The sequence below is a fragment of the Prunus mume genome, linkage group LG6 (assembly GCF_029339155.1).
Source record: "Prunus mume cultivar Tortuosa linkage group LG6, ASM2933915v1, whole genome shotgun sequence".
Lineage (NCBI taxonomy): Eukaryota > Viridiplantae > Streptophyta > Magnoliopsida > Rosales > Rosaceae > Prunus > Prunus mume.
This window is the reverse complement of record NC_142703.1, coordinates 20,047,768-20,071,327: the sequence shown is the minus strand read 5'-3', so window position 1 is coordinate 20,071,327 and position 23,560 is coordinate 20,047,768. Positions and strand designations below refer to the sequence as shown.

Here is a 23,560-nt window from a genome sequence, read left to right as displayed (position 1 = left end):
GCATTTGAAGACAAAGACAATGGATAACATCTATTCTTTCTCATTTCCACCTTCATAATAAGGTTTTCCAGTGAAGCATCATCAAAAATACTGCACATATTGCTTCCAAACACCAAATGGTAACCATGTTCATCCATTTGACCCACACTTAACAAGTTCTCTCTTAAACCAGGCAGATACATGACCTCCTTGATAAACCTTGTACCAGAGTTTGTGTCAAGCACTAAAGTGCCCATGCCAGCTATGCTTACAAGCTCCCCTGTTGGCATTTGTACTTTGCCTGTGACACTTAGATTTATGTCAATTAACAACTCCTTGTTCCCAGTCATATGATTATTGCAGCCACTGTCTACATACCATTCTCCATTTGCACTCTTCTCTGAAATTGCACAATTAGCAAAAAACAGATTTCCTTTTACTTCTACTTGACTTGCATTGTTTGCTTTTTGCACTCCTTTGTTTGCAGTACAATCTCTAGCCCAATGTCCAAATCTATCATGAAACGACCCGACCCAAATTTCACTTTGGAATCCGTGTCGAAATCCGCTTTAAATCGACACTGTATCGTGGATCGTAAAAGACGAAAAATACCCAAAACAATAACATAAACCCCGAGCCCTAACTCGTGGCTGCGCCTAATAATCGAGGCTGCCTACGCTTTCTCGAGGATCAAGCCACACGTAGTTCTTTCCTTTGTTCTTGACCTGCAACTAGTTCGTTATTTTGTAACTGGTTTAAATATCCGTAAAACATACTCTAGGGCTGACATTTCTGGAGTATCCGGGACTCCGTTTTACGATCCGTCAAATACTATACGATCTTGGAAATACCTAGATCAACATACTTGAAATTGACTACGATCCAACGGTTCAAACGTATAGAACCCGGAAATCGCATACTAGGCGAGATCCGTTCGGGGTTCAAACGTTATCCGAATTAAGATCCGCGAAATCCTATGCGCTCGTGAGGACTAGGAGATCACTCTAGAACTGACTGTGGTCCCCACCCTGCTGCCCACGCCGCCACACGCGCTGGCAGCGCGTGGTGCCTAAAGCGATAACGCCTCGCCGGAAAATCTCAACATCTCGGTTCAAGACTCCTATCCTAGGTAAAACACCCTATTTGGAACCACTTTTGTTCTTGGACCAACCCCAAAAAGTGGCCGGAAATGGCCGGAACAGTGACTCGAAAACCGGCTGAAACCTAACTCGTAAATCGAGCTATTTACGCTAGAAATTTCTGAAATCCTACCCAACCAGCAGCTAGAGCATGAAAAATAGCTAGAAAACCATACCTCACTCGTCCGATTTGGTGGCCGGACGACGGAGAACGAACGCTTGGAAGTTCTGTCAAAAACTGTCCAGCGCCGCCTGTTTCGTGGCTGTTTCCGGCGACTATGGCGGCAGATCATGGCGGAGAAGGGCTGGGGTTGGAAGAGGGAAGTTTCTTGGTTCATTTGGCACTGGTATTGCCTGAATCGGGGGTCGGAGCTGAGAGGAATCAGCTCAGAAAGTCGGCTCGTTCTCTCTGCCGAAACCCAGAAAAATCTGGGTTTATAAAATTTGAAGTTCGAGATATTTACGGTTATGCCACTGAACTTCTTTTGCTCGTAACTCCTTCGTTACAACTCCGTTTTGAGTCCACTACATGTCTACGGACTCGTTTTGTCGCGCTCTACGCAATAGTACAACTGGAATCCTCAAATTCCTTCCCGGTCAAAAAGTCAACTTTTAAACTAATAAAATATTCTAGGGGTATTTTAGTCTTTTTCTCAAATAAATTAATAATTAAATATTAATTTTAGGTTTGGGTTATTACATATCACACTTATAGCACTTAGATTGGCCCTTATATCTACATTCCCCAAAATGGAATTTCGAGCAAACTTTGCATTGAGGCTTCACTCCATCTTGATGCACATATTGTGATCCATTTGAGGTATGTGCAGCACCAGACTTGTTGTGGCTTCTGCCTAGACTCCCATGGTTTGTTATTCGACTTCCAATTTTTCTGAGACTTAGCAGAACCAGTTTGAGAACCATTCTTATTCTGCCCTTTTGTTTCAACTGAGAAAGAACCAAATGCCTTCTCAACTATATCCACATTATGCATATCAAACCGCTGCTCTTGACTCTTCAATATTGCAATAACCTCCTGCAATTCAATAGTCTCCAAACTCTTTGTATTTTCAATCACCAAGCAGATAGGATCATATACTCTACTAAGACTGATTAACACCTTTTGAACCAACCTCTCGTTTGATAACACTTCTCCAAACGTTTTTATTTGATTTATCAGTTCATTTAATCGAGTAAGGTATGCAGTTAATTGTTCACCTTCACGCATTCTCATATACTCAAATTCTCGTCTGAGATTCTGAAGTTTCACTGACCTGACTTGATCACCACCGTGATATTCACCATGAAGCAAATTCCACGCCATCTTGGCTGAGTCAGCGTTGGCAATCCGAGGAAGATCCGCCGAATCGCGTTTTGGATGATGCCCAGAGCCTTCGTGTCCTCATGAGCACAGCGATCATCTCTGCATCAGGTTCTTCTTGATGCCTCTTCACCGTTTTCTTCTTCAATCAGGAGTTGGAATCCCTTTTCTATCGGACTCCATAGCCCAAGCGATTTGAAAATCGTTGTCATCTTAATCCTCCGTAACTCGTAGTTCTCACCGAGAAAATTGAGTCCTCACCTCCGAGCCTCCGCACCAGACATCCTTTGGTCCGAATCGGTTGATCTCTCTTCTCGGATGCTAACGCCGCAACCTTCACAGAGCTTGGTGAGCTTGATTGAGCTCAGTGCCTTCACAGATTACGCCCAGATATAAATGATCCAACCTGGCTCTGAGGCCATGTTAGAGTTTTGAATAGGTTGAGAGAGAAGAAAGAATGCAGAGATAAGAGAGAGCAGAGAATGAATCAATTCATATGTATTTTTTCTATTGCACTGTTCTGTCTTACTAAATGAGCACACTATCTGTGAGCTATATGTCTAGCTGGATACAATTACATCACTTTGTATCTCAGCCCTTCATCTATAACTGCTTAATAAAAACATTACACGTGGCTTATAAGCCTTTTACTACTAAAGCCTAACACCAGTCATTTTTATTGACTAAGAGAATACACCATTAGCTGACCAGGCTTAATTCCATTTCCTATCAGCTCACTACTTACATTTCAACACATTTAAACCGATGAAATACGTACTATTGAGAAGAAATAGAGAGTTTCACAAACAATTTTGAAGTTTTTCTTTTTCTTTTTTCAAAATGATTGTGGCATATTTTGTGCCTTCAGCTTCAGACTATTTGTTTCACCAAATATTACATCACATTTATTGTCCATAGTTCCATGGAACATCTACAAAAAAACCTTCTACTTTTTTTCTTTTTAATGCAACTAAATACCCCATCGAGTTAAAATATCAGTTAGGTTCTTTTTGATAGCTGAAATTTGTTACAACTTTTCAATGTGCTATGATCATGAGGAGGCTATTAGGTTACAGTATCTGTTTCGTCTATTTATGTTTCGCATTTGCTAATTCTTGACCTGTTAGGCTCCTGCTGTGGCAATACATTAGGATGATTGTCTACTGCTTGGTGATACCTCATTTTGATGGTGCTGTTTATGTCTATAAACACCTTATCTGTCCATGCCTCACCATGGACCCCCAAATTGTTATCAACTGGTTCAACAAGCGGAGGAATGAGTCGTCGTGTATCAGAGAAAGCTTTCTTGCTGAGCTCAAGAGATATATGCAGGAGAATGGACCTGAAGCTTTGGAAAGAATTGTTGCTTGCAAGGTAAGTCAGTCAAATTTTTTTTGTGAAGAAAATGTTTTATGTTAGATGCAATATCGCTGTGAAGTAAATGTATGTTCTAGAATATACCTGCGTTTGTATGCACGTGGTGCATTCATGAATTCTTGCTTCAATGCTTTGAACTGTGGGAAAGCACAAATTCAGTTTTGGTTGTTAAATGAATCATTGTAATACTTTCTGATATGATACCTCGCTCCACCTTTTGCTTAGTTTGAGAGAGCAAGGTCAAATTTTGATATAAAAGAATTGAAAATAGTTTCATCGTAGAGAATTGTTGTAAACAATACAACAACAATTGTTCCTTTTGAACCTTGTTTTCATTGCATCTGTTGGTTATCCAGGCAAAGCATAATCTGACTGGGACTGGAAACATCAAATTTGCCGCTATGGAGATTAAAGAAAAAGCCATTGAGGTTGTAGCAGATAGAAATATTCTGAAGACTCCACCTTTGCATAGAGTCCAGAAGGGGTGGACTTTTAATTCCGACCTAGACAGTAAAAACCTCAAGAATGCAATTGAGGCACCGAAAGCAAGGAACCAGGCTGTGTTGGCGTGATTTGTGGATATTGACTTACTTTCCTTACACACTAAGGATTCCTATTATAATTGTAATTGATTTACTTTAATTCCTGATTTCCTACTGTAAATAGATTTAGGAATCTATTATTTACTTGCCCATTCAGGTTTTGTTGTATTATAAATATGACCTCCTACAAGGAGAAGAATACACAGAAAATTCCCACAAACAAATATTCTATCATAGTTCTCATATTTTATCATGGTATCAGAGCGGCGATCTTGGGATTGCTGACTCTAGTTTCTAAACCCTAGCCGCTACCATGGGGGAGGATGATTCTTCTAATCCTCATGGCGGTAGCACCACTGCTTCCTCCTTTCCTTCTCAACCAACCATAGCCGAGTTGAGTGCCCAGGTGGCTCAACTAATGCAGATGCAAACTCAGACCTCGAACTTGATCCTAACTCAGGATCCTACCAAGACGACCCCGACCTCGACTGACGACGACCCCGACCTCGAATCAGACGACGATCTTGAACCCGAACCAGACAACGATTCCGACGACGATTACCTATGAAGCTTCCGCTGCACAGATTGGCATAAAGTTGGATGGCACCAACTATGCCCTATGGTCCCAAGTTGTAGAGTTGTATATCTCCGGCAAAGACAAATTGGGATATATTAATGGTGATCTTCCACAACCTCCTTTGACCGCTCCAACGTTTCCTCGCTGGCGCACCGAGAACTCTATTGTAAAGGGATGGCTCATCAATTCTCTAGAGCAGAGCTTGATTGGCAATTTCATTCATTTTCCGACGGCAAAAGCAGTGTGGGATGCAATTGCCACAACTTACTATGATGGCACTGACACCTCTCAGGTTTATGATCTGAAACGACGAGTCTCCCGTATGCGACAAACTGGCGGCTCTATTGAAACCTATTACAATACTCTTCAAAGCTTATGGAGAGAAATTGATTTCCGTCGTCCAAATATGATGGAGTATGAAAATGATATCAAGCGGTATAATGATATTCTACAGAAAGATCGAGTTTACATTTTTTTGGATGGCCTTGATGATCGTCTTGATAAGGCCCGAAGTGATGTTCTTCACATGACTCCATTCCCTACTGTGGACCAAGCTTATGCCTATGTTCGCCGTGAAGATGTTCGACAAGCAGTGATGATGGGTTCATCTGCACCCACTGGCGCTGGCTTAGCGGCAAAGAGTGCGCCTCGCTCAGTCCCCCTACTCGTGCGGACAGCCCCATAATTCCTCTACTCCGCCCACCTTCAGATCCAATCATATGCTACTGCTGCTGGTGCGCCACCTCCTAAAACTATCCCACCTTCCCGTCCCAAGGCTCCGATGATGGAAGTGGTTGCACGAATGTGGCAATCCCAAACATACTCGTGACACTGCTTTAAGCTGAATGGTTATCCCTGAGGGAGGACCTCGCGCCGCATAAGCTCGTAGAAATCGCTAGTAATTCCGGCCGTCTGCTCTTGTCTCTACCGAACCCCAATTAGCCTTGTTCCCGCAGTAGACCCTACCGATAATCCTGCGCTTCCGATGTCTCTGTAATCGCGGTTATGCATTTCATACTTCTGATATACGAGATACTACTGGTTGGATAATTGATTCTGGAGCCACTGATCATATGACCTTTGATCCGAATGATTTTTTGCACACCACTACACCCCGCCGCACAAGTATTGCCAATGCAAATGGAGTTACCTATCCTGTAACAGGGGCTGGCACTGTCGCTCTTTCACCTTCTCTGTCCCTTTCTAATACTCTCCTCGTTCCATCTTTGTCCAATAAATTACTGTCATGAGCCAGGCAACTGAACAACTCAATTGTTGTGCACTAATTTATCCAAATTTTTGTTTGCTACAGGATATTCTCACCAAGGAGATCATTGGGCGTGGTACTAAAAGAGGGGGGTTGTACTATGTGGAGGACTTCAGTATGGGACGTGCCAATAGTGTAAAGCATCCGTCTGATGACAAGCACCGACAGATTTGGCTCTGGCACCGACGTTTGGGGCATCCATCTTTTGGTTATATGAGACACTTATTGCCCGAGTTGTTTTCTGTATTTAAAGACTCAGATTTTAAATGTGACACTTGCATTTTAGCCAAGAGTCACAGAGCATCCTATCCTTTAAGTATGAATAAAAGTAATATTCCTTTTGCTTTAATTCATTCTGATGTTTGGGGACCCTCACCTATTTCTACTCATTCCGGTATTCGTTGGTTTGTCACATTCGTAGATGATTGTACACGGATGACATGGCTTTATTTGATGAAAAATAAGAATGAATTGTTTTCCCTGTTTCAATCCTTTCATAAACAGATGGAAACACAGTTCAATGCTCGAATACAGATTCTTCGCTCTGACAACGGTGGAGAATTTGTCAATCATGATTTTCAGACTTATTTCCAGACACATGGCATTATTCATGAGACAACTTGTCCCCAGACACCACAACAAAATGGTGTTGCCGAACGGAAGAATCGTCATCTCCTTGAAACTGTCCGTGCTCTTCTCATTGGTGGCCATGTTCCTCGTCATCACTGGGATGATGTTGTCATCACTGCTGTCCACCTTATCAACCGCATGCCATCTGGGGTCTTGAACTTCAAAACTCCATTACAAGTGCTGGCGCAACATGGGCCTCTACCCTCTGTTTTGGTGCTTACCCCTCGCATTTTTGGCTGTGTGGCCTTCGTTCATCTCCACAAAAATCAACGAAGCAAACTTGATCCATGTGCGCTTCGTTGTGTTTTTTTGGGTTATGCCACTCATCAGAAAGGCTACAGATGTTATCACCCTCATACCCGGCGAACCTACGTCACTTTGGATGTCACTTTTCTAGAATCGGAGATGTTTTTCTATGACCCAGCATCCAATTCTACTCTTCAGGGGGAGATACCGAGTGAAGAGCTCAATTGGAGCAGCTTGGAAAACGAAGATATTCATCTATGCACAAAGATTGCTCTCGGCCAAGAAACAATAACAATCGATCGTCCCGAGTCTGGCACGTGCGAATGCCCTCTGCCAAACAACGATCAATCGCCTATCCCTTGCAAAGCTGTTTTTGATTCGAGTCATACTCCTACAGACAACTCAGAACAACAAGATGAAGACCCCCCTCTCACTCAACAGTACCAACGGACCAATCTCCTGAGAATATCTTTGAGGTAAATACTCCTACTAGACTTGTGCATTTAGAGGATAAAACTATTAGATATCAATTACCTTTCAGGCAAAATCGTGGGAAGCCACCAAACCGTTATTCACCTGATATTGACAAGGCATCCAAGTATCCAATTGCAAATCATGTATCTACTGAGAAGCTGTCTGAACCGCTCAAGGCTTTTGTGCATCATGCTATCCGATTCCAACCAAGGTCTCCGAAGCATTGAAAGATCCTAAGTGGGTCCAAGCTATAAAAGAGGAGATGAGAGCTCTTGAGAAAAATCAGACTTGGACATTGCAGACTATACCACGAGGAAAAAAGACTATCGGATGTAGGTGGGTGTTTACTATAAAACACAATGCAGATGGATCTATCGAGCGATACAAGGCAAGACTTGTGGCAAAAGGGTACACACAGACCTATGGTATAGACTATGAAGAAACCTTTGCACCAGTTGCAAAGTTAAATACCGTCAGAGTCTTATTGTCCCTTGCAGCTAATTTGGATTGGCCACTACACCAGTTTGATGTAAAGAATGCTTTTCTACATGGCGAACTCGCAGAGGAGTACATGGACATTCCTCCTGGATATAATACTACTCAGACTGGAATATTTTGCAGGTTACGAAAAGCATTGTATGGATTGAAACAGTCACCACGTGCATGGTTTGGACGGTTCACCATGGCAATGAAGAATAATGGTTTCAAACAGTGCAATTCAGATCATACTATGTTCTTGAAACATCGGAAAGGGAAGGTAACAGTATTAATAATCTATGTTGATGATATGATTATTACTGGGAATGATAAACAGGAAATATCACAGCTACAAGACTATTTGGCTACTGAGTTTGAGATGAAGGATCTAGGTGGACTCAAGTATTTCTTGGGAATTGAGGTTGCTCGATCGCAGCAAGGCATATTTCTATCTCAAAGGAAATATGTCTTGGACTTGTTGACAGACACAGGAATGCTAGATTGCAAACCTGCGGACACTCCTATTATTCAAAATCATCATCTTGGAGAATATCCGGATCAAGTTCCAACTAACAAAGAAAGATACCAAAGGTTAGTGGGAAGATTGATCTATTTGTCACATACTCGACCAGACATTGCTTATGCGGTGAGCGTTGTCACTCAATTTATGCACTCTCCAAGTGAAGACCACATGAATGCAGTTCTTCGGATACTTAGATATTTGAAGTCTGCACCTGGAAAAGGACTTATGTTCTCAAAGCATGGTCATCTAAATATTGATGGTTATTCAGATGCAGATTGGGCAGGTAATGTAACAGATAGAAAATCCACATCGGGTTACTTCACATTCGTGGGAGGTAATTTGGTGACATGGAGAAGCAAGAAAGAATGTAGTAGCTTTATCCCAGAAGCCGAGTTCAGAGGTATGACTAAAGGGATTTGTGAACTTCTTTGGTTAAAAAGTTGCTTATCGAACTTGGGTATAAACCTACATCCACAATGAATCTCTTTGTGACAACAAGGCTGCTATAGCCATTGCACAGTAATCGATTCAGCATGATCGTACTAAACATGTTGAGGTGGATCGACACTTCATCAAACAGAAGCTTGAGGCTAAAGTGTTTCAGTTTCCTTTTGTGAAATCCGAGGATCAATTGGCGGATATTTTGACAAAGGCGATTTCCAGTAAAGCATTCCACAATTCACTGGATCAGTTGGGCATTGGCGACATCTATGCACCAACGTGAGGGGGAGTGTTGGCGTGATTTGTGGATATTGACTTACTTTCCTTACACACTAAGGATTCCTATTATAATTGTAATTGATTTACTTTAATTCCTGATTTCCTACTGTAAATAGATTTAGGAATCTATTATTTACTTGCCCATTCAGGTTTTGTTGTATTATAAATATGACCTCCTACAAGGAGAAGAATACACAGAAAATTCCCACAAACAAATATTCTATCATAGTTCTCATATTTTATCATGGTATCAGAGCGGCGATCTTGGGATTGCTGACTCTAGTTTCTAAACCCTAGCCGCTACCATGGGGGAGGATGATTCTTCTAATCCTCATGGCGGTAGCACCACTGCTTCCTCCTTTCCTTCTCAACCAACCATAGCCGAGTTGAGTGCCCAGGTGGCTCAACTAATGCAGATGCAAACTCAGACCTCGAACTTGATCCTAACTCAGGATCCTACCAAGACGACCCCGACCTCGACTCACGCGACCCCGACCTCGAATCGGACGCGATCTTGAACCCGAACGGACAGCGATTCCGACGACGATTACCTATGAAGCTTCCGCTGCACAGATTGGCATAAAGTTGGATGGCACCAACTATGCCCTATGGTCCCAAGTTGTAGAGTTGTATATCTCCGGCAAAGACAAATTGGGATATATTAATGGTGATCTTCCACAACCTCCTTTGACCGCTCCAACGTTTCCTCGCTGGCGCACCGAGAACTCTATTGTAAAGGGATGGCTCATCAATTCTCTAGAGCAGAGCTTGATTGGCAATTTCATTCATTTTCCGACGGCAAAAGCAGTGTGGGATGCAATTGCCACAACTTACTATGATGGCACTGACACCTCTCAGGTTTATGATCAAACGACGAGTCTCCCGTATGCGACAAAGTGGCGGCTCTATTGAAACCTATTACAATACTCTTCAAAGCTTATGGAGAGAAATTGATTTCCGTCGTCCAAATATGATGGAGTATGAAAATGATATCAAGCGGTATAATGATATTCTACAGAAAGATCGAGTTTACATATTTTTGGATGGCCTTGATGATCGTCTTGATAAGGCCCGAAGTGATGTTCTTCACATGACTCCATTCCCTACTGTGGACCAAGCTTATGCCTATGTTCGCCGTGAAGATGTTCGACAAGCAGTGATGATGGGTTCATCTGCACCCACTGGCGCTGGCTTAGCGGCAAAGAGTGCGCCTCGCTCAGTCCCCCTACTCGTGCCGGACAGCCCCATAATTCCTCTACTCCGGCCCACCTTCGGATCCAATCATATGCTACTGCTGCTGGTGCGCCACCTCCTAAAACTATCCCACCTTCCCGTCCCAAGGCTCCGACTGATGGAAGTGGTTGCACGAACTGTGGCAATCCCAAACATACTCGTGACACCTGTTTTAAGCTGAATGGTTATCTGATTGGTGGGAGGACCTCCGCCCTTTCAAGCTCGAGAAAGCTAGTAATTCGGCCGTCTGCTCTTGTCTCTACCGAACCCCAATTAGCCTTGTTCCCCAGTAGACCCTACGATAATCCTGCGCTTCGGATGTCTCGTAATCTGCGGTTATGCATTTCATACTTCGATATACGAGATACTCTGGTTGGATAATTGATTCTGGAGCCACTGATCATATGACCTTTGATCCGAATGATTTTTTGCACACCACTACACCCCGCCGCACAAGTATTGCCAATGCAAATGGAGTTACCTATCCTGTAACAGGGGCTGGCACTGTCGCTCTTTCACCTTCTCTGTCCCTTTCTAATACTCTCCTCGTTCCATCTTTGTCCAATAAATTACTGTCTGTGAGCCAGGCAACTGAACAACTCAATTGTTGTGCACTAATTTATCCAAATTTTTGTTTGCTACAGGATATTCTCACCAAGGAGATCATTGGGCGTGGTACTAAAAGAGGGGGGTTGTACTATGTGGAGGACTTCAGTATGGGACGTGCCAATAGTGTAAAGCATCCGTCTGATGACAAGCACCGACAGATTTGGCTCTGGCACCGACGTTTGGGGCATCCATCTTTTGGTTATATGAGACACTTATTGCCCGAGTTGTTTTCTGTATTTAAAGACTCAGATTTTAAATGTGACACTTGCATTTTAGCCAAGAGTCACAGAGCATCCTATCCTTTAAGTATGAATAAAAGTAATATTCCTTTTGCTTTAATTCATTCTGATGTTTGGGGACCCTCACCTATTTCTACTCATTCCGGTATTCGTTGGTTTGTCACATTCGTAGATGATTGTACACGGATGACATGGCTTTATTTGATGAAAAATAAGAATGAATTGTTTTCCCTGTTTCAATCCTTTCATAAACAGATGGAAACACAGTTCAATGCTCGAATACAGATTCTTCGCTCTGACAACGGTGGAGAATTTGTCAATCATGATTTTCAGACTTATTTCCAGACACATGGCATTATTCATGAGACAACTTGTCCCCAGACACCACAACAAAATGGTGTTGCCGAACGGAAGAATCGTCATCTCCTTGAAACTGTCCGTGCTCTTCTCATTGGTGGCCATGTTCCTCGTCATCACTGGGATGATGCTGTCATCACTGCTGTCCACCTTATCAACCGCATGCCATCTGGGGTCTTGAACTTCAAAACTCCATTACAAGTGCTGGCGCAACATGGGCCTCTACCCTCTGTTTTGGTGCTTACCCCTCGCATTTTTGGCTGTGTGGCCTTCGTTCATCTCCACAAAAATCAACGAAGCAAACTTGATCCATGTGCGCTTCGTTGTGTTTTTTTGGGTTATGCCACTCATCAGAAAGGCTACAGATGTTATCACCCTCATACCCGGCGAACCTACGTCACTTTGGATGTCACTTTTCTAGAATCGGAGATGTTTTTCTATGACCCAGCATCCAATTCTACTCTTCAGGGGGAGATACCGAGTGAAGAGCTCAATTGGAGCAGCTTGGAAAACGAAGATATTCATCTATGCACAAAGATTGCTCTCGGCCAAGAAACAATAACAATCGATCGTCCCGAGTCTGGCACGTGCGAATGCCCTCTGCCAAACAACGATCAATCGCCTATCCCTTGCAAAGCTGTTTTTGATTCGAGTCATACTCCTACAGACAACTCAGAACAACAAGATGAAGACCCCCCTCTCACTCAACAGTACCAACGGACCAATCTCCTGAGAATATCTTTGAGGTAAATACTCCTACTAGACTTGTGCATTTAGAGGATAAAACTATTAGATATCAATTACCTTTCAGGCAAAATCGTGGGAAGCCACCAAACCGTTATTCACCTGATATTGACAAGGCATCCAAGTATCCAATTGCAAATCATGTATCTACTGAGAAGCTGTCTGAACCGCTCAAGGCTTTTGTGCATCAGTTGTCTGCTATCCAGATTCCAACCAAGGTCTCCGAAGCATTGAAAGATCCTAAGTGGGTCCAAGCTATAAAAGAGGAGATGAGAGCTCTTGAGAAAAATCAGACTTGGACATTGCAGACTATACCACGAGGAAAAAAGACTATCGGATGTAGGTGGGTGTTTACTATAAAACACAATGCAGATGGATCTATCGAGCGATACAAGGCAAGACTTGTGGCAAAAGGGTACACACAGACCTATGGTATAGACTATGAAGAAACCTTTGCACCAGTTGCAAAGTTAAATACCGTCAGAGTCTTATTGTCCCTTGCAGCTAATTTGGATTGGCCACTACACCAGTTTGATGTAAAGAATGCTTTTCTACATGGCGAACTCGCAGAGGAGTACATGGACATTCCTCCTGGATATAATACTACTTCAGACTGGAATATTTTGCAGGTTACGAAAAGCATTGTATGGATTGAAACAGTCACCACGTGCATGGTTTGGACGGTTCACCATGGCAATGAAGAATAATGGTTTCAAACAGTGCAATTCAGATCATACTATGTTCTTGAAACATCGGAAAGGGAAGGTAACAGTATTAATAATCTATGTTGATGATATGATTATTACTGGGAATGATAAACAGGAAATATCACAGCTACAAGACTATTTGGCTACTGAGTTTGAGATGAAGGATCTAGGTGGACTCAAGTATTTCTTGGGAATTGAGGTTGCTCGATCGCAGCAAGGCATATTTCTATCTCAAAGGAAATATGTCTTGGACTTGTTGACAGACACAGGAATGCTAGATTGCAAACCTGCGGACACTCCTATTATTCAAAATCATCATCTTGGAGAATATCCGGATCAAGTTCCAACTAACAAAGAAAGATACCAAAGGTTAGTGGGAAGATTGATCTATTTGTCACATACTCGACCAGACATTGCTTATGCGGTGAGCGTTGTCAGTCAATTTATGCACTCTCCAAGTGAAGACCACATGAATGCAGTTCTTCGGATACTTAGATATTTGAAGTCTGCACTGGAAAAGGACTTATGTTCTCAAAGCATGGTCATCTAAATATTGATGGTTATTCAGATGCAGATTGGGCAGGTAATGTAACAGATAGAAAATCCACATCGGGTTACTTCACATTCGTGGGAGGTAATTTGGTGACATGGAGAAGCAAGAAATAGAATGTAGTAGCTTTATCCGGTCAGAAGCCGAGTTGAGGTATGACTAAAGGATTTGTGAACTTCTTTGGTTAAAAAGTTGCTTTACTGAACTTGGGTATAAACCTACATCCACAATGAATCTCTTTTGTGACAACAAGGCTGCTATAGCCATTGCACAGAATCCGATTCAGCATGATCGTACTAAACATGTTGAGGTGGATCGACACTTCATCAAACAGAAGCTTGAGGCTAAAGTGTTTCAGATTTCCTTTTGTGAAATCCGAGGATCAATTGGCGGATATTTTGACAAAGGCGATTTCCAGTAAAGCATTCCACAATTCACTGGATCAGTTGGGCATTGGCGACATCTATGCACCAACGTGAGGGGGAGTGTTGGCGTGATTTGTGGATATTGACTTACTTTCCTTACACACTAAGGATTCCTATTATAATTGTAATTGATTTACTTTAATTCCTGATTTCCTACTGTAAATAGATTTAGGAATCTATTATTTACTTGCCCATTCAGGTTTTGTTGTATTATAAATATGACCTCCTACAAGGAGAAGAATACACAGAAAATTCCCACAAACAAATATTCTATCATAGTTCTCATATTTTATCAGGCTGAGCCTAGGCTCACTCAGATTGGAAACGGTGCGCTTGCAGCAGTGGAGGCTAGTGTAAACCCTGTTGAGATTGCAACAGGTAGAGAGCTTATTGAGTCTTCCCAAAATGTCCCGAAAGAGTGGATTCGTGCTCTTGAGGTAACAATTCCAAGTAAAACAACTTTGAATTCCAACCTAATAAGAATCCACAAGGCAGCACATGAGGCACTGAATGCAAAGAGGCAGGCATATGTCCCCAGAATGGCCCTAGCTAAATCTGATAAGCATGAGGAGCCAGGAAAAAGTATACCGAGCATTGTATCAAAACCCAAGGTTATTATCAATCGAGAGGTGCAAGCAGGGGAGCCAGAAAACAGTATACCGAGCAGTGGATCAAAACCGAAGTGGATAATCAATCGAAAGATTCAAGTGGAGGAGCCAGAAAACAGTATACCCAGCAGTGGAGTTAAACCCAAGGTTATTATCAATCGAAAGGTGCAAGCAGGGGAGCCAGAACAAAGTATACCGAGCAGTGGATCAAAACCCAAGATTATTAACGAAATGTGCAAGCAGAGGAGCCAGAAAACAGTATACAGAGCAGTGGATTAAAACCCAAGGTTATTATAATTCGAAAGGCACAAGCAGAGGAGCCAGAAAACAGTATACTGAGCAGTGGATCAAGACCCAAGTGGATTATCAAAAGAAAGGTGCATGCAGATGAGCCAGAAACCCAAGTGGATTATCGGTCGAAAGGGGCATGCAGATGAGCCAGAAAACACTGTACCGGGCTGTGGATCAAAACCCAAGGTGATTATCAATCGAAAGGTGCAAGCAGCTGAGGAGCCATCAGAGGGTATATCCAGCAATGAAGTGAAGAGGAAACTTATAATAACTCTCAAGGGAAAGGTGCATGGCCAGCAACAGAACCCAAATGAAGCTCCAAGGATGAAGGATCATCGTGTGTGGTGCAAAACTTGTAATGTGCACTTCCCTGGTGAGATTGACTTGGCATCTCATCTCAGTGGAAGGAAGCATAAGGAAAATGTTCTAGAACAACACAAGGCAAATAGTAGTCTAAGGATGAATGGTCCCCCTCTCTGGTGCAAGATTTGTGATGTAGGCTGCTGTACTGAGTTTGACATGGTATCGCATCGTAATGGAAGGAGGCACTTGCATCGTTTATCGACTGGAATATAGGGGTTGTGGACAGAATCTTGATTGCTTGCATTCATGCTCATGTATTTTCTAATTGTTTTCTCATTTGTAGGAAACTTAGAGATGACCCTGCATGCATTTAGAAGTAGATAATGTTGATTGCTTGCATTCGTGCTCATGTATTTTCTAATTGTTTTCTCATTTGTAGGAAACTTAGAGATGACCCCAAATGCATTTAGAGGTAGTTGGATTTTACCACTGTGTTGTCTGGCAGTGAAAATTCGAATTAACTAGTTGTGAACGTTTGGCCCCAAGTTGTGAGTGCTGAACAAGGTATTAAATATCGGTCATTTTGAAAATATCGGTAGATCGAAAATGTGGAAATTTCAACAGACATATAGAAAATATCAATGGCAGTAAAAATTAGATATAAAGAATGGAAATTGTTAGAAAAATATGGAAATTTTGAATAAAACTTTGGGACATGTTTACTTAACCCTAAACCCTTTGATTGCAATAAAGTTCACATATTTAGATGATGTTATTACATCTTTGTGTTGGATGTTTTGTTAGGCCTTCTAGGCCTTCTTGTAAAAAATAAATAAAAGCTCCTTTTATTCTCTACCCCCTTTTTTTTGGGCCAATGTTGTACAGCTGTATTTGGACTTCCCGAAGGGCCGAGTGGGTGTTATTTTTTCTGCATCATGCCTCTGCTTTTCTGAAAAATTTATGCCTTGTTTGGCAATGGTTTAGTTAGTACTAGCCTCAATCTGGTCATAATGCAATATACCAAAACCATTTGTTGTGGTCAAAATTCAAACAAAATCATACTCTTGAAGTCACTTGGCACAGCTTTGTCCTTTATCTCCACAATGAGTTGTCCCAGTTTTCTACAACCCTACAAGCTTTTCCTCTTTCATGTTAAGTGCTTGTAGAAGGCAGAGCCTTCATAACTCCCTGCGTACTTCACTTTGGCTGAGATGACACAACTAAATGCAGAATAAAACAAAGCTCAGATATGATCCTTTGCCATCTCCTCTGCATCAAGAAAAGCAGAATAAATTTAGATAAGACATACCAAATCCTGGTTTTGCATAATAAATTTTGATGATAATTTACAGGTCCAACACATAACTGGACGTGAGTTCTCTAAGGTTGAAGGGTGAAAATCCAAATTGTGTCCCCCTATCACAAAATCATTTCACTATGACATTCAAATAGGAACTCAAAAAATCCCTGGAAATTGGACTGAATTCTATTCTATATGAAATATTGATATCAAAATTTGTTAAATGCATCTTACATCTCCAAGCTCACATTGGCAGAGAAATAAAGCATACGCTGCATTTACTATCCTGCAATGCTGATACTAAGCTAAATATATATAATTTCTATTGGTGTTATAAGAGTGGTTACCCAAAAAAAGAAGACTGAAAAAGCACTGTAACTCAAAACTGAAAGAGGCAAAGCGCAACAAATAGCTGCTTGACAAGCTTTTGTTTTGTGCGGAGGGTGCCAAAGACATTTCTGGACAAATATACAGAGCATCTATCTGATCAATTACACCTAAAGCTCCCAAGTGGTTCAGAATGGAAAAACAAACTCAGAAGATGTAATGGTAAGGTTTAGTTTGAAAAGGGTTGGCCAGAGTTCTCTGAGTTTTACTCTCTCGAAAAAGGCAACTGTTTAGTTTTCCGGTATGAAGATGTAATGTTAGTTCGTCTCAAGCCACCCATCCTACAAAGTCACTTTGGGGTCATTCTTTAGGACAGTAAGGGTCATTGACAACAAATAATTATACAACTTCATTTGGTTCGAAAATGAGTTTATAATTACACCATGCAGGACTTATATTCAATATGATCTACGTTATGCAGCAGCTTCCAGTTCGTTTTCGGAAGCATTTCACTACAATGAACCAAATCGTGAGGCTTTGTCACTATGTTACACACACTATAACCCACACCACACAATCAAATTCAAATTCACAAAACGTATGAGCAAAATTGCACAAATTACCTCACTCCATAGAAACTTTGGCACCAACTTCCTTCATCTTCGCGACAATTGAATCCGCCTCCTCCTTGGTAACCCCCTTCTTCAACAGGGTAGGCGCCTTCTCGACCAAGTCCTTGGCCTCCTTCAGCCCCAAACTCGTAAACGTCCTCACCTCCTTAATCACTTTGATCTTCGCTGCAGCATCAAAAGAATCGAGCTTTACATCAAAAGCCGTCTTCTCCACCTTTTCCTCGCCTTTAGCCGCCGTCGGACCACCCTTGCCGGCCCCTTTCAAGCCGCCAAATCCCATCCCCGGCATCATCATCGCCATCACCGGCATCTCCTTTATGCCCAATTTCTCCCTCAGAACCTCCGTGAGGTCCGAGACTTCAAGCAAAGTCAGGCCCGAGATCTCATCCGCGATCGCCGACACCGTCTCGGACGGAGGTGGCTTTTGCTCCGGTGCATCAGTGGTGTAATTGCACACGAAATGCGAACAAATCTGGGGCTTCGATTGGAGAAAGGATAGAATATTAGGGCTTTGGGGGTTTAGGGTTTTGTGAATACTAGAAAAATGTGGGGAAATGAACCGTAAATATCTCATTTTGTTGGGGCTAGGGGTATGATTTCAGGGAATTGAGGATGTTATCTGGGCATTGTGGTCGTGATTAGGTTAACATAAGCTTGGTGCATCCATGGCTTCCGAAGCTTAGAAGAGAGTGACTGGTATGGCGCGAGAGGATGCAGGCATAAACCCTATACGGGGACCGAGGAGGCTTTAGTTGGGCTCCACCAAGGTCTGTGAAACTCAGACAAAAATTGATGGTGGTTCCAAATATATTTCTTGGGCTAGAACCTCGCTATAAATCCACCCCAAAAGGTTAAGGCAAAGGCAAGCAAGAGTTCTTATTTATGTGAATATACTTATCTTTTTTGTTCCACCCAAAATCTAGGGTAAGAGCAAGAAAAGAAAAGAATATGCAACAAAATATAAACTTGTTATGTATTTATAGGGAAAGTGAACAAAATTGTTATGTATTTATAGGGAAAACATCCATAATTTTTTGGTTTTTTCTTAAAAAAATTGATTTTTTTCCTTTTGTTTCATTATTTTTGACTCGTGACATCAGCGCCTTGTGAAACCAAGCAAGATCTGCCTTAGGCTTGCCTGGGTGGTGGTACTCATGGCTTGCTCGAGCTGCAGTCTTTGTTGGAGGTCCAAAACCGAGGAATGGGCCTCTTGCCCTGGCTAAAGTCCTGCGGTGGAGATGCTCTTAGCCCAAACGTTTTTGGGAAATTCTAACTTTTTAGTAGCACACTAAAGACTTTAGTTTCTTTCTTTATTTTTTTAAAGATAAAATAACCGTGCAGTCTAATACGTGAACATGCTATAATCTTAAAAAGAGTGCTGTTAAACGAACCCTAAAATTAATTGAGTACACCCTATGATTTAAGTACACCCTAATATTTTAATTAAAATGTCAAATTAACTAAGTACACCCTATAGAACTACCAAAAATATCCCTAATAGACCCTAAACCCTCAACATTGATAATAGCCAAGTCAAAAGCACCCTTCTAAAAGTTGTCCAGTAAAAGTTGTCCAAGGCTAGCTTCATCTGCTCCAAGCGATTCTGACTCGCGGATCACAAAAATGGGCACCAAGTAATCTCTTGATTAGGGTTGAATATTGTTAGTAGGGTGTACTTATTAGAATTATATTTGTTTCACAATTCCATATATCCTTTTTGGTCATTTTATATTAGGTAAATTAGTAATTCAATATATACTTTTGTAGTAGGGTGTACTCAGTGTTAATTTTAGGGTTCGTTTAGCAGCACTCCTTAAAAATTAAGTGTTGGGTGTTCTGATTAACTTGTTGGCTCAAAGTCCTTTGCATATCATATGCATTATTGGTTTTTCTGTGATGCATTGTAGTCTTATGGCATGTATTCAGTAGAGAAGATTACTTTAGGTTCAACGAAAGCAACAACCCTGCAGGCTGCATACGCTATAGACTATAGTCCTTGCCTTAAAAGAAGCAGCACAAACAACACCTTACATAGCTAAGTAATGTTTTAATGTTACCACCACCAATCATGGAGCATCTTAAGGGTAAAAGGATTTTGTAATTAGAAAAATTCCTACGATTGTCTTTCGGTCATGCTACTGAGAACTTCACTTCGTTTCTCCGTTATTATTTTAATTCTTTGATGGGAACGTGAATTTTTTTTTTAATTATGATTAAAGGATCACTGATGGAATGTTGATAGATAAAGCCTTGAACACTGATTTGTGCCCATAACTCATTGTTGTTTCAAAGAAAACACTTAGATGAGTTAACACTTAGATGAGTCAAAAATAACGTGGCAATTTGAGATAATACTTAAAACGTAACTTTAGCTTTGTGATTAGCATTGTTATTCTATTATTATTCAATAAGTTTTGAGGTTTCTCTTCATTATTACATTACTTTCACAAAAATAAATAAATAAATAAATAAATAAACAAAGATGTAGATTGTTGATGATGTTAACTAAAATTGAAACTTTTAAAGATTGTTGAAGAAGAAAAAAAAAATTGTACAATTTCCATGGAAACACAACAAGCACTAATTGCATCACTGCATGTCCACAATATAATGGTCACATCAAGCTTTTCAATCAGAAATTATTTTGGAAAAGCACATGAACACACTACTACATGAACTTTTTGGATGGAGATGAAAAAACTGTTCACTTTAATAAAAAGTTTTTGCATTCTTGCTTTATCAATTTCTTTGGTGTTCAATGTGTTTAATTCCTTAGCCAAATCAAAAAATAAAATAAAATAAATAACAATCTAGCCACAGCATGTGAAAGATTTGGGATAGAAACAATCTTAAACTCTTGTAAATCTTGGTATGCACATAGAAATCAAAGCAAAATTTGTGTCTCTTCCAGCTTTCAGAGTTGCAAAGTCTGTTATATAAGAATGGTAACCCTAAAGAAGAAGACAGAAAAAGAAGGGTAACTCAAAACTCAAAGAGGCAGAGAGCATTTAAGCAAAGTCTGGTTTGGCTTTTGCATGCTGACATATTATTGGATGGTCAGGCCTTGCTAGCTAAAAAGCACATCTTGGTGAAAATTTCTCAAAAAGGCAAAAGCATGCTGGCATATATTAGGTGCTCTAGCTAGCTTAGCACATTTTGGTGAAAACTTTCTGCTTTCTGCTTAAAAAAAAAGCATCTCTTCATCGGTTTTGTGGGCTTGAATCTACAAATCCTGAAGGTAGCCTTCATATTCATATGGCTACAGGCTACAGCTGTATTCTGACTCCCCAAAAAGCTGTTTGGATAATACACAAACATTTAAATCTCTCTATCTATATAGGAAAATCTGAAATACTCCCCATCCCAGTTTAAATCTCTCCTTCCAAGCTTTTCAGCTTTAATGTCAAGTGCTTGTGGTTGGCAGAGCCTTCATAAACTTGACAACTTCCTGCCCCTGAACTCAATTTAATTAGCTGAGATGGCACAACTCAGCATAAAAACGAAGTGAAGCCATAGCTGCCTTCTACATTGGCTTTATCTTGAAGCAGACACATCTTAAAGTTTTCAAGTGCTACCTACAATGGCTGCTTTTCTTCACCAGAAAGTTGATCATCAAGGTCCAAAGTTTCGTGCTACAACTCCCCATTTTTTTAACATGATCGCAGACGAGACTTCTGGAAACAAAACACTTGTAAGCAAGCCCAACTCTCTCTTCAACTAAATACGTACATGCTCTGCACTACAGAATACTTGTATGCTGTCGATGTTCCTGATTGCTGACTAGTCACTACTTAGATCTGGTGTTTTACTCTTATCCAATCTTAGAAAAAGTATTATGAGAAAAATAGTTTTTTTTCCTTCTCTTTCTTCTCTCCTACTCTCCTCACCTTCCCTATACATACACTGCCCATCATAGTAATTTTATGGGCCACCAAGAAATTACAACTCTTATTTTTGCTTAGTTTGACAGATAGTAAGTGTTCATGTTTCTTCTGTCCAAAATCAGAACTCATTTTTGCTCATTGTTTGAATAATATATATATATATATATATATATATATTCTTTTTCCATTTTAAATTGGTGCCTCATTAAGTTTTTGAAAAAGGGTCTGGGAGTGCAATTAGACTTGAAACAAGACTCCCAATGTAGAGAGTGCAAATAGACTAATTTAGATGACATGCCAAATTCTAGTTTTGCCTAATTTTGAAATCTTGGTACTGACTTTTTTCTAAGGTCTAGGGTGCAAATCTAAATTGTGCACCTGTATCACAAAAAAAAAAATTCACTATTACATTCAAATAGGAACTCGAAAAAGCTCTGGAAATCGAACCGAATTGTGGTCTTTGTAACGAAATATTGTTATCTATATTTGTTAATTGCATCTTACATATCCAAGCTCACATTGGCAGAGAAATACAGCATATGCTGCATTTACTATCCTGCAATTTAGTTCTTTTCAATTGGTGTTATATAAGAATGGTCACCGAAAAAATGAAGACAAGCATTGTAACTCAGAACTGAAAGAGGCAAAGCGCATGAAATAGCTACTTGACAAGCTTTTGTTTTGTGTAGAGGGTGCCAAAGACATTTCTGGACAAATGTGCTGAGCATCTATCAAGATCAAATACACCTTAAACTCCCATGTGGTTCAGAATGGAAAATCAAACTCAGAAGATGTAATGGTGAGGTTTGGTTTGGAAAGGGTTGGCCAGAGTTCTCTGAGTTTTACTCTCTCAAAAAAGGCAACTCCTTACTTTTCCGGTATGAAGGGAACTCAAAATTCAACGTTTTGATATTTGATGAAAGCGGCACGGAGATGGATTATCCCATAACTATAACTCTGATTGAAGAAACTGATGAAGAAGATGATGTCAAGTCTGTTGAAAGTTTGGAGTATTTTCCAACCTTCCCAAAAACAAAGCACAAAACTGGTCCTTTGCTATCTCCTCTGCCTCAAGAGAAAAGCAGAACAAATCCTCATTCTTCATCAAGGCCATCATCTTCATCTTCATCTAAAAGGGTTAATGTTGAAGCTGCCAATGAGTTCGTCTCAAGCCACCCATTCTTCAAAGTCACTTTGGGGACACACCTTGGGATGGTAAGGGGCATTGACAACAAATAATTATACAACTTCGTTTGGTTATGCAATACTAATTTTATCTATGTTATGCAGAATATTCCAGCTAGTTTTCGGAAGCATTTCACTACAATGGAGAACCAAATCGTGAGGCTTTGGGTCGGAGATAGATCGTGGCCTGTGAAACTGATTTTTCAACGTAACAACGATCAATTAAGTGCTGGCTGGAGAGCATTTTTAAAGGAAAATTCGTTGAAAAAAGGAGATGTTTGCATCTTTGAGCTTATCGACACGAACAACGTTGCACTGGTAGTAAGCATTTTTAGATGCTGATTATTATTGGGGGGTGCTTAGGGTTGATTTAAAGTGGCACATACTGTTGTTGCGAGGGATACCATTTTATTCTTTTGCTTTCTTTTTTGTTTTTAATTTGATCCGTAAAAGATGATTTTCCAGTGTAGCTTTTCGAATTATTTAAACCCCTTTTTAATTTCCTTTAAAAGTATTTTGAGTATAACATGTACCGTTAGCGACAAATTATCAGAAAATAGTCTTCGTTGAAATTTTATTAATCTAGTAATTTTCTCCTCTTCTAAAAGCATGAAAGTTTCTACTACACTACCGGAAAAACATGATGATTGAACCCAAAAAATAGATGATCAAACATTCATCAATTAAATAAAGAGAAAAACTACAAAGTTCATTTGAACAAACCTTGCCTCAATATGGTAGTGTGGCACGTGTAGTTTGCTTTCATTCTTTTTGTCTGTCATTTCCTTTTTCTCTCTTTGTTTCCCTCATGCATCTCTTCATTTGGCTCCCCCCATATGTTCTTTATTCAGTGCCTAGCCAAAACCAGCCTCAAGAAGTTAAAGCTTAAACCAA

The 23,560-nt window shown here is 40.6% G+C and overlaps 1 protein-coding gene and 1 pseudogene across 4 annotated transcripts; one reads left to right on the top strand and one right to left on the bottom strand.

The window, feature by feature from the left end:
• Positions 1-16,012: 16,012 nt before the first annotated feature.
• On the bottom strand, positions 16,013-18,411 carry LOC103335837 (uncharacterized; annotated as a pseudogene). Of its 3 annotated transcripts, none has more exons than XR_016128158.1 (3): positions 17,589-18,411; positions 16,401-16,607; positions 16,013-16,302 (listed from the first exon to the last, which is right to left on the bottom strand). The product of XR_016128158.1 is annotated as an uncharacterized LOC103335837, transcript variant X2 (transcript). The 3 variants fall into 3 exon arrangements; XR_016128159.1 differs by having other exon boundaries at positions 16,013-16,287; XR_016128157.1 differs by lacking the exon at positions 16,013-16,302 and having other exon boundaries at positions 16,308-16,607.
• A 2,128-nt stretch (positions 18,412-20,539) lies between these two features.
• LOC107881360 (B3 domain-containing transcription factor VRN1-like) lies at positions 20,540-23,263 on the top strand. The gene is made up of 3 exons (XM_089055117.1): positions 20,540-20,574; positions 22,171-22,696; positions 22,772-23,263. Exons 1-3 carry the CDS (start codon positions 20,540-20,542, stop codon positions 23,006-23,008), a joined length of 798 nt encoding a protein of 265 aa, XP_088911243.1. The 3' UTR covers positions 23,009-23,263.
• The last annotated feature ends 297 nt before the right edge of the window (positions 23,264-23,560 follow it).